Below are 11,395 nucleotides of genomic sequence, written 5' to 3'. Positions count from 1 at the left end.
AATTAAAAAAAACGGTGATGGATAGGATGGACACATAGCAGGTGTAGAAACTGAAGGTAGCAGTGGTCAAGCAGTCGAGCAAGGAAGCGGAGTTTGGATCGCTACAGCAACGCGGCCGCGGAGCGCAAAGACATCCGATGCAGGAGATCTGGAGATGAGAAATCCGATGCATATCAATAAAACCTAAATACATTTGGTATAATTTATTTTCTCTTGCACATATTTTTCTAGCCGAAAGGATTTCTCCATCTTCTCCCAATCAGATCGCTCAAAGAACTTGGCCAGGGAGTCACTAACTAAATCATAAGTATTTGGAGAGTTCTCTCCCTCAAATGGTCTGGGACTGAATTTGGAGATGGTCAATCAGTTAGCACATAAAAAAGAAGAATATACACTATTAGATTTTATAAAGATCTAACAGTCTAGACAAGCCTAAAGAGTCCAAATTAAATACGACTAATAAATAACTATTTGTAATTAAAAAAATAAAATTAGCAACATGGAGAATTTGCCTGTAAAAGATATACCACTTTATAATTTAATTTCTTTCCATATGAACGTGTAGAAAAAAATCTACATGTAACAAGAGGTATAACTCTAGGATCTAATTTCTTTTAATGACAACATGTCTATTTCTATTTCTTCACTAAGACATGATAGGAATTGAAAGTTTCAACGGTGCAAAACAAAGCTCGGCAAAAGTCCATCGAGACACCTATGGGCATAGCTATGTTGTGAGTTCTTGATTGTAACACCCGAGTGTTAAACTTGGGATTTAATTAGATAATTAGTGACTTAAGACGTTCTGTTACAAATCGAGTCGGAAATGGATCCAAGCTTAGTTTTCAAATTCTGGAGCCAGAGAAAACTGGAACTTCCGGATTGGGACCCGGAACTTCCGGAAATATCCGGATACTCCGGTATTTCATCCGGAAACTCCGGATTTACCCGGATACTCCGGATATTCTTCTGGATAGTCCGGACCTGAAATGCTATATCACGAGTTTTGGGTCTGATTAATGTTTCGAAATGTTATAAACCGTTATTCACTCTCCTCAATCTCCTCTCTCACTCTCTCCCGTGCTCTCTCTCACCCCAAACCCTAGAGACCAAAAACCCTCCCTCTACTCTTGATCCAAGGCCCAAGGGAGCTTCAATTGGGTGGTGGATCCTCTCTCCCGCGTACTCCTTCCCTAGGCGGCTTGGGTTCAAGCTCTTGGTGCAAGGAAGAGCTCACCCCAAGGTAAATAAGCTAGGGTTTGGCAAGTCCTTTGTTCTAGGGGGTTTAAATCGATTTCCTCCGGTCGATCGTCTTCTTATGAATCCCTCTACTAGGGTCTAGAAGGGTTTCGGTTTTTATAGGTTGGTTTTGCTAGAAATCAGAGTTTCAGTTTTGAGGGCGAAAACTGTGTGAAATCCGGAAACTCTGGGTATTAATCCGGATACTCCGGAAATTCCGGATTGAAATCCGGATATTCCGGTTTTTGCAGGGTTATGAATATGGGGTTGTTCAGTTAGTAGTATTTGTGATCGGTTAAGATTTATTTCAAAGTTTCAAATTATATTGCATACATTCTCATATCATATGCATACGTACAGACGCCGCCGCTGAAGGAATCGTGTACGAGGTGGTTGCGGAGCCACAGGAGCCGCAGGGACAAGCCCCGTAGCAGGAGGATCGTGGGGAGCAGGCCCAAGGCTGATCTCACCCTAGTGTTGAGCAGCAGACGCAAGGCAAGCCCCGGTGCATGTCCTATTAATTTAAATTATGATTCACTATATATATGTTTTATCTATTACTGGTGCATTATGTATTACGAATTGATTGGAACCCTAGCAGCATGATCCCTAGGTTTCCTTGAGTTTTTACTAGTATGTCTAGGTCGATAGCGGTGCCAGGCTAAATAAGACCGGTAGAAGTCGGGTCACTACGTGTCACTCGCGAGACACAGGAAACTTCAGAAGCCGAGTAATTGCCGGTTACTCGCGAGATACATTATTATCTTTATACTTCAGTATTTGAGAAATGGATTGAAATGGATATGGAGATGTGAGATCGGGCGGGGATGATGATATTAGATTTGGCAGCAGGACAGGGTTCCTGGGTGTCTTAGCCCCGCCCGTGTCGATTAAGGACCGGTCGTTGTGGCAGTGCTGATCGGGGATTGAACAGTACTAACCGCATATCGGGAGTCGGAGGTAGTCGAAACTGGTAAGCTAAGTACTGCTTTGCTTCGAAGGTACAGGAACCCGCACCCAACTCCCGGGGCGAGTTGAGTAGTCGCGGAGAATTGGGATGCATATGTTTACTTTTAGTGGTCTCACATTGAGGTCGGCTGACTATATGCCATTGGGCTGGTTCCTGTTGTTCGAGGCGGGGAGGGGAAAGGTTGGTGCGTGGAATCCGACGGGGCTTTTGCGTGCCGTGTTGGTTAGGTCCACCTTGCAAGGTTAAATCGGATCGATTCGCCGTGTCTCGCGGATATGAGGGCCTTGATCTCTTTGTCACCTCGTAGCAAATGTGTTAGGGTATTAGAGATATAAAAATGGATACTATCCTGAATCTTAATTTGGATGCTCCAACATGCGTGTGTAGATAGGCAAACATTAGTGAGTCTATCTATATAAAATATGCGGCTAAAACATTGAAAGTAAGGATACACCTCTAGTTGCTATTTCTGCAAAATAACCACCAGCCAAAAGCCTTGCATGTCTAGTTATGTGGGCTAAGTTATACCCACTGGTCGGGTAAGCCTTGCTGAGTATTAGAATACTCAGGGTTTGTTGCCACATTTATCATTACAGGACACCCGGACGTCGACTTCTGCCCCTGTTGTGTCAAGTTCATCCGCCGGGATGCAGAGGGGTGGCAGGTCGAGGAGCGAGACCCTTAGGCTAGGGCTTTGTCAGGTTGTACACTTGAGGGCAGAGTGTTCAGCCTTTCTGTTTTGCGCAGACCGGTCTGACCGGTCATGGTTAGTCAGGGCTTTTGTAGGCTAGTGTAGTTGTAGGATCTAGTCTGTTCGAATTTCAGTACATCGGTTGTAAAGTTTGTAAATTATGCAACTCTTGTAAATTATGTGTATATTTGAACTCGAGTTGTAAAACCTAATGTTTTGTACTCCTATAGTGTTTGTATTTTCAAGTATCATGTTGTGCTTGTACCATCTGCGCCCTCCTTCGCTGGGGACTACCGGTGTTGTTTCGATCGGGCCGTGGGTTGAGAAAGGATCGCCAAATTAAGCCGTTAAGCTAATGCGCCCGATGTGTTCAAATGACGGCCATTACGCTTAATTAGAGTTTTAATTTTGCGGTTCCGTCACATGGATACAGCCACATCTGGAAAAAAATCCATAATCCCTTATCACCTCTAAATTTTCACCATATTTTCTTGAATATAATTCATATAATATAAAGTACCCCTCTATTCTTCTCTAGCTTCACCCCCGGAGACAAACACCATATCGATAGAAATACAGAGTAGTGGTGATCGAAATAAATGCCCCCGCTGACTTATGATTACTCGCTCAAACTGAATCACAATGGAATCGATAAACACATTGCACAAAATCAAAGGCTCAGAGCCCTGGAAAGTGCAAACCAAAGTGTGGCAACAGACTTTACATCCATAGATGGAGATTCAAGCATGGCAAGAGAAATAATTGAAACTCCGATGCACTGGGATGGATGTTTGCTGACATAATCTATGTAGGGCTCTGCAAATTATCCCAATCCATCCATGCCCGCAAAAATTGACACTTCTTTTTTTGAAACAAAAGGCAGGAGCTCTGCCGCTCAATTAAGACGATAGAAAAAGTATTTACAAGAAAGGTTAGCATAACGGGATGCCAAATGACTTTCGAAGAATAACTAACCCACGCGACGTGGTTAAGCACAAACACAACACACTGCCATAGGTCACCGAGCATGGAAGCAAAAATCGACACTCAAGTGCAGATCAAAGCACTGATGACCAGCTCTGTGTGGATGCATCAAAAGCGAGTCCTACGCGCCTAAAGTTGCAATGAGCTCAAGATGCCACGGTACTTTGCCCACATGGCCACATCTACGTTGGTGTCGAGATATGCAGCTGCTGAGTATGTTGAGTTATGTATCTTGTTATAGGTATATCATAGTTGAATTGCTTTAATCAATAATAAGATATAATTTACGATAATGAACAGAATGATGTATGGTAAAAAAATAGTATAATTTTTAAATAAAGATACAACGATATGTAAATTTTTGAATTTTCAATACTAGCCGCGTAAATGCGCGGGCTATACGCCTAGATCAATTAAACAACGAAACAAAACACTCACCGGCCTCAACGTTTGGATCTCCCAAGTGCCACTAAACACGCCGCGTCTCACTTTGTTGAAAGTTGAAACAGCTCGTCGACTGTTAATTTATTGTGCCGCGCTCCGTTCCGTGCAAGGCTAAATACGGCGAGCGCACGGCGCTAGCGCGAGAGCTGATTTGGTTTCCATTCTCACCTGGGGCGGCGCCTGTACGGACGGCGCCCATCCGGAGCGCGCGCCTCCGTACGTATGGCCGGCGAGCCCGGCGGCGACGACGACGGCACCTCCTGCTCCCGGTGGAGCTGCGATTTCGCCGCCGCGCACGCCATCTTCGGCACCGGGTTCATCACCGCGCCGGTGGCCGTCCTCCACCTCGTCAGGCGCCCGCACTCGGGCGCCGCGACCTTCTTCGCCGCGTTCGCCGTCTTCTTCGCCGCGGTCAGCCTCGTCCTCTGCTGCCGATTCTACGCGGAGCTCAAGCGCCCGCCCTGGCGGCCCCGCTGGTGGCTCTCCGCGTCACCGGCGGCGCCGTCGCCGCGCGGCGACGGCGATGACGAAGCGGCGACGGGGACGGCGCTGTCGCACGACCTCCGACTCTCAGAGCAGCCGCCGGTGATAACCCGCGTCGGGATACAGGCCACCAGGAGCGGCTACGAGCACCGCGACGGCGCCGCGGACTGCGCGGTGTGCCTGGGCGAGGTGGAGAACGGAGAGGCCGTGCGGCGGCTGCCGGCGTGCAAGCACGCGTTCCACACGGAGTGCATCGACATGTGGCTGCGCGCGCGCGCGACGTGCCCAGTTTGCCGGCGCAGCGTCGTGCTGGCGCTCGAACGGCCGCCGCCGGAGGTGGTCGTGGACATCGGAGCCGTTCAGGCACACCCCGGACCGGTAATGCCGACTCGGCCCGGCATGATCGTCTTCGCGAGCCACGCGCCAGGCCAGATTGGGATTCATTCCGGGTTCACGCCTAGCTAGGTGCTGTGCATGTCTGGTGTTGTATTGTGTGGATCACGACACGGTCCGGTTCTGGGTAAAGTTATGTTTGCATTGGTTGCACATGTCGTACCTACCAAATAATTCGTGTATGGATGATTTTTGTATGGTATGGTTGATGGTTCAACCAAATTACTTGAGTTATATGTTCCAGATTCTTAGTACCAAATTATCTTAAGTGCGATGGCTTGATCTCAGAATGTCCAAACTAGCTGCACGACGCAGAGCAGGGCTCGGCACGGCACGATCTGGCACGACACGACTAGGCACGGTCAGCTAGCTAGTCGCGTCGTGCCGGCACTGCGTGCCGCCGCCAAAGCCCAGGAACGGCACAATGCGTGCGTGGTCGTGCCGTGCCAGCACTGTGGGCACAGCAGCCCGGCATGCTCGTGTGGCCAAGGCAAGAAACGTTGGGAGGAGGTAGGCGAGGGGCGCGGGGGCGGCAGCGACGATGAAGACGAGAGGCGTAGGGAGACGACGTCCATGGGATGGCGAAAGGGTGTGGAGTCCACGGCGTGGAAAGGCCACCACCATGGCGGCGGGGACAGCGAGCGACGTAGGGAAGCCTAGAACTACTGTCATTGGCGTAGATCCGGCGACAGGAACTGGGAGAGGCGAGAGGCGAGGAGTGATGAGAGTGGAGGGAGGGGGAAAGAGGGTTAGGGTATAGGTGGAGGCGAGAGGCTCTGGTCTTATGTAGATGTGTAAGCCTGGTCAGCCGCTGTGGTGGGCTGTTAGCGGGCCAGCGGGCTAGGAATAGGCCTAACGGCTAGTAGGCCGGGTAACGGCTAGTCAAGTACCGGCACTTTGTGTTGACCTTTCGGCCCACACACAACACTGCAGCCATGTCGGGCTAGCACTGGGGCTATAAAAATCGTGTCGAGTCGTGTTAGTGTCGTGTTTTTTAGTGTTGTGTCCCGTGTAGTCCATTTGATACGGCCCATTTGACCATCTATAGATTATGATTTAGGTAACCAAACACCATGGTCACCATAAATCTTAAACAATTACATATATGAACTAAACGGTTTGTGAGTATTGTACAGTGTCATCTAAAAAAATCAAACATGGCCTAAAGAATTGTGATTTTCATATAAACTTACATATTGCTGTTGGGGATTGGACCTTCGGGTCAAGCCTTCGCCCTCAGAAATGCTCCCTAACCTGTTTGCAGGGCCACTACGAGATGGAGCCAAGCATACCCGAAGGTATCAGATGAACACTAAGAAGCGCAAGTTCAAAAACCATGACCTTCGGACCGAAGGATATAACCTTCGGTAGGCCGAAGGTAACGGATGGCTGCCCAGAAGCGCAAGCGCAAACACCAAAACCCTCGTAACGAAGGATACCGCTTCCGTCGTGCCGAAGGAGACGATGGGTTGCACAGAAGCACAAGTCCGAAGACCAGGACCTTCGGGTCAGGTGATCAAACTCGGGAACGAAGGTGGCGGCTGATTGCTCGTTGATGGAACCTTCATGGCCCTAACTCCCGGAGGTACCCGAAGGTAGTTGTAACCTTCGTCGGTTGTAGACATGTGAGTAAAACGTGAATATGTGAGAAGGTCGGATTTGTACACCTCCCGAATACGTGAGAAGGTCGGATTTGTAAATCTCTTACCTTGTAATTTTACCCCGGAGCCGGCCAAGAGTGAGCTGTAAATGAATTGGGAGGGGGCAATTTAGGAAAACCTGGCCGAGGGCTAGGAGTATAAATAGCCCCATCTCTTCACAGTGTAAAGGGTTAAATTTTCTAATCAGTATTGGAGAGTTCGACACCTATTTTCATTGTCATCTTTCTACTGTTCATGCTCTCTGTCTGGGCATCTAAGAAGCAAATATCCCAACAGCGGCGCCCACCGTTCCAGCACGTAAGACAACCCTCGATGGCCCCAGCGAAGAAGAAAGCCACCACCGGCACCACAATCATCTCCACTGAGCCTGGCCGCATCCTCGACGGCCCTCAACCGCAGCACGAAGGATCCAACCCACAAATGGAAGACATCACCAACGAAACTGCTCATGGAGACCTGATTCATAACACTGAAAACACCGAAGCTCATCAACTCACAGAAGCAGCACTCAAGCTCAAAGCCCTTGAAATGAAGAAAAAGAACATCGAAGCCCAGCTTGCCACCAAAAAGAGGGCACTGGACCAAGCAAACAAGCTAGCCGAGGCCAGGCGCAGGCTAGCAGAGATGGAGGCAGAAGTTGAGAGCTTGCAGAGGGCATACCAAGAAATGCCCGAAGGTTCCTCCCAGCAGGAAAACCGCTTCATCCTCCAGACAGCCTTCGCTCATAATGAGAACCAAAGGCCACCTCCGGTCAACCTCCCATTTGACCCGACCTCGCCACTCTCAGTCGCTCTTCAGCGAACTTCATGGCCGCTCGGCTACAAGCCAACACAGCTCCCCAATTACAACGCTACAACAGATCCAACTCAGTTCCTCATGGCCTACGAAGCAACCATCGCTTCGGCCGGAGGTGACGACTCCACCATGGCCAAGTCCTTCGTCATGGCCTGCGAAGGTTCTGTGGCCAACTGGTACTCGTACTTGCCTCCGCAATCAATCAACAACTGGTATCAGCTGAAAGGAAGGCTCCTACAGGACTTCCAAGGCTTCAGAAGGCTCAACGCAAACACTGTAAAAGACTTCAAATGCCCCCAGCATGACCGTGAGCCTCTCTATGACTACTTCCGGAGGTTCGTCCAAAAGAAGGCTCAAATCCCAAACTTCCCAGAGAAAGATGCGATAGAGAAATGCATCGAGGGTCTCCTGCCTGGCCAGCTTGCTTCCCACCTCATAAGAGAACCTCCGAGGACTCTAGAGGAGCTTTATTCAGAAGCAGAAAAGTATGCGAAGTCAGACGCCGACCACCGCAGAAGGGTCGAGCAAAGAAGAATCATGCGTCAGGCAAAGAAATACCACCAACAAACATGGCAACAAGAAAAGCAGCCAGCTCACCAGCTCATCTTACCTCTGGAACCTTCGCATGAAGATGAGGATCAAATAACCTTCGATCCCTTCATGACACCACCAAAGCCGGAACCCCAATGCTCAAACGACAAGCAACCTTCGTCCGAGGCACGGGGCAGAGGTTGCGGCAGAGAAAGGAGCCAAGGTCGTGGACCTTCGCGTGATCCCAAAAAATTCTTCTGTCACTTCCATGGGTCTGACTCCGACCACAGAATAAACCAGTGCCCGGAGAAGAAGAAGACCCTTGACAGAATGGAGGCCAAGAAAAAAGCTAAGCTAGTTGGGCACACTACATGGCCACAGACACAATCACCTCAACAAATACAGTACACGCAACCTTCGTTCATTCCGCCTCCACCATTTACACAAGCATACCGCCCACTCATGTTTAACTATAATCACAATTGGCAGCCGCAGCTAAACCCAAAAATGCAAACCATTCAACCCACAACCCAAGCTCATCCCACTCAGGAGCATCTACCACCACCCCCAGCTCACCCACCAAAACAAGAAAACCAAACCACAAATAGCCAACCCGCGGCACTACCATCCTTCGGCATGATCATGCCCATCTCCGGAGGTTCCACCCTGGACTTCGAAAACAAGAGGCAGCGCAGGGACTACTTCAGGCAAGTCCATTGCATCATCTCCGAAGGTCCAACCAAGAGAACATAGTGGTCACACTCTCTGATCACCTTCTCTGAAGAAGATGTCAACCTCATCAGCTACCCACACACAGATGCACTCGTCATCGAGGCAAACATTCAAGGCTGGAGGATTGGCAAGATACTAGTTGACACTGGCAGCTCTGCAGACATCATATTTTCTGACACCTTCGATAAGATGGATATTGACCGAAGCCTGCTTCAGCCCTCGGATATCCCCTTAATGGGATTCGGAGGAAAAAGAGTGAACGCAATCGGCAAACTATCACTATATGTGTCCTTCGGAGACACAGCTAACGCAAGAACAGAACACATCAACTTCGATGTTGTAGAGATGCCCACCCATACAGAGCAATCCTAGGAAGGGGGACAATCAACAAGTTCGAAGCTATCATTCATCAGCTGTACTTGTGCATGAAGATTCCAGCCCCCGCGGGGGTCATCACCATCCGCGGAGACCAGCAACTTGCACGGGGCATAGAGCGGGGATACACCCCAGGCCAAAAAAATGTCCACAACCTTCGGACTGAATCTAAGCCTGATACCTTCAAACAGCAGCAGAGAGACAGCGAGAAAACAACCTTCGAGGAAAATTGCGAAGTCAAGAAGGTTCCCCTTGACGTGCATCTACCCGACAAGATGGTAACCATCAATGCAACTCTTGAGCCCGAGGAGGAAATAGAACTCCTTGAGTTCCTCCGCAAGAACCAAGATGTTTTTGCATGGTCAGCAAGTGACCTACGGGGCGTCAGCAGAGACATCATTGAGCACCGTTTGGACATCAACCCAAACATCAAGCCAAAGAAGCAAAAGCTTCGCAAAATGGCAGACGAGAAAGTTGCAGCGGTCAAAGCCGAAGTCCAGAGACTGCTAGATGCAAATGTTATTCGAGAAGTCCAATACCCAACATGGCTGGCAAACACTGTGCCGGTCAAAAAGTAGAATGGCAAATGACGCATGTGCATTGATTTCACTGACCTCAATAAAGCCTGCCCGAAGGATGATTTCCCACTGCCAAGAATCGACAGAGTCGTCGATGATGCGGCAAATAGTCAACTGATGTCTCTACTGGATTGTTTCTCCGGATACCATCAGATTTGGATGAGGAAAGAGAATTGAGAAAAAACAAGTTTTATAACCCCCTTCGGCACCTACTGCTTCGTGAGGATGCCTGATGGACTAAAAAATGCAGGACAGTCTTTTTCAAGAATGTATTCTGTAGTCTTAGAGCACCAACTTAGAAGGAATGTCCTGGCTTATGTTGATGACATTGTTGTAACCAGTTCAATAAGAAGCAACCATGTGGCAGACCTGGCCGAAACCTTCGCAAGCTTAAGAAAAGCAGGACTGTCCTTGAACCCCAACAAGTGCATCTTCGGAGTTCACAAAGGAAAGGTGCTAGGATGCCTAGTGTCCACCAAAGGCATCGAAGCAAACCCTGACAAAGTAAAAGCTCTTTGGAACATGGAGGAGCCAAAGTCCATCAGGGACATACAGAAACTCACAGGGCGGATAGCAGCCCTAAACAAGTTCATCCCCCACTCTACAGACCGAAGCCTACCATTCTTCAAGGTCATTCGCAACGCAAACAAATTTGAGTGGGGCCCCGAGCAAAGCGAAGCCCTCCAGGCGCTCAAAAACCATGTACAGAACGTGATCAAAATGACCTCACCTGACCCGAAGGATGTGTTGCTCCTGTACATCGCAGCATCCTACTCCGCCGTCAGTGCAGCGCTAGTGCTCGAGAGAGAGAGAGAGAGCGAAGGAAAAAAGAAGCAACTACCTGTTTATTTCGTATCAGAAGCTCTCGCAGGCTCAAAGCTCCTGTACTCAGAGCTAGAAAAAATCGCATATGCAGTAGTCATGTCTGCCCGGAAGCTTCGACACTATTTCGAAGCTCATAAGATAATAGTGGTCACAGATCAATCTTTGCATGATTTGTTCAGTAACAGAGAGACTTCAGTTAGAATTGCCAAATGGGCTTCGGAACTCTCTGAGTTCTACATAGACTTCGAAAGAAGAACAGCCATCAAGTCAAAAGTATTGGCAGATTTCATTGCCAATTGGACATCCCCAACCTTCAGGGAGGAACCTTCGACTGAAACCTGGATCGTGCATTGCGACGGAGCTTGGTGCAACGACGGAGCTGGTATTGCTGCAATCATAGAGTCTCCTTCGGGAGCAAAAACAAGATACGCAGCACGGCTGAACATCGGCAACCTCGAATCATCAACCAACAACACCACAGAGTACGAAGCCTTGCTGTTGGGCCTTCGCAAAATGAAAGCCCTCGGCCATCAAAATTTCATAGTCAGAACAGATTCGAAGGTTGTCAGAGATCACATCGAAAAGGACTCAGAGGCAAGAAAACCAGAGCTCATCGAGTACCTCGATGCCGTCAGATCCATGGAGAAGTATTTTAAGGGCTTCGACATCGTTCACATCCCGAGGCACATGAACG

General features: G+C 48.9%; 1 protein-coding gene across 1 annotated transcript; it reads left to right on the top strand.

The window, feature by feature from the left end:
- The first annotated feature begins 4,493 nt into the window (after window positions 1-4,493).
- On the top strand, window positions 4,494-5,406 carry LOC120651430 (probable E3 ubiquitin-protein ligase ATL44). The gene has a single exon (XM_039928907.1). It carries the CDS (start codon window positions 4,551-4,553, stop codon window positions 5,274-5,276), a length of 726 nt encoding a protein of 241 aa, XP_039784841.1. The 5' UTR covers window positions 4,494-4,550; the 3' UTR covers window positions 5,277-5,406.
- The last annotated feature ends 5,989 nt before the right edge of the window (window positions 5,407-11,395 follow it).

This window comes from Panicum virgatum, chromosome 1K (assembly GCF_016808335.1).
Source record: "Panicum virgatum strain AP13 chromosome 1K, P.virgatum_v5, whole genome shotgun sequence".
NCBI lineage: Eukaryota > Viridiplantae > Streptophyta > Magnoliopsida > Poales > Poaceae > Panicum > Panicum virgatum.
The sequence above is the reverse complement of the archived record's forward strand: the minus strand, read 5'-3'. Positions and strand labels throughout refer to the sequence as shown.

Bases quoted from the DNA above. Each gene is read 5' to 3' on its own strand.
- LOC120651430 (XM_039928907.1), top strand. From the start codon at position 4,551: ATGGCCGGCGAGCCCGGCGGCGACGACGACGGCACCTCCTGCTCCCGG.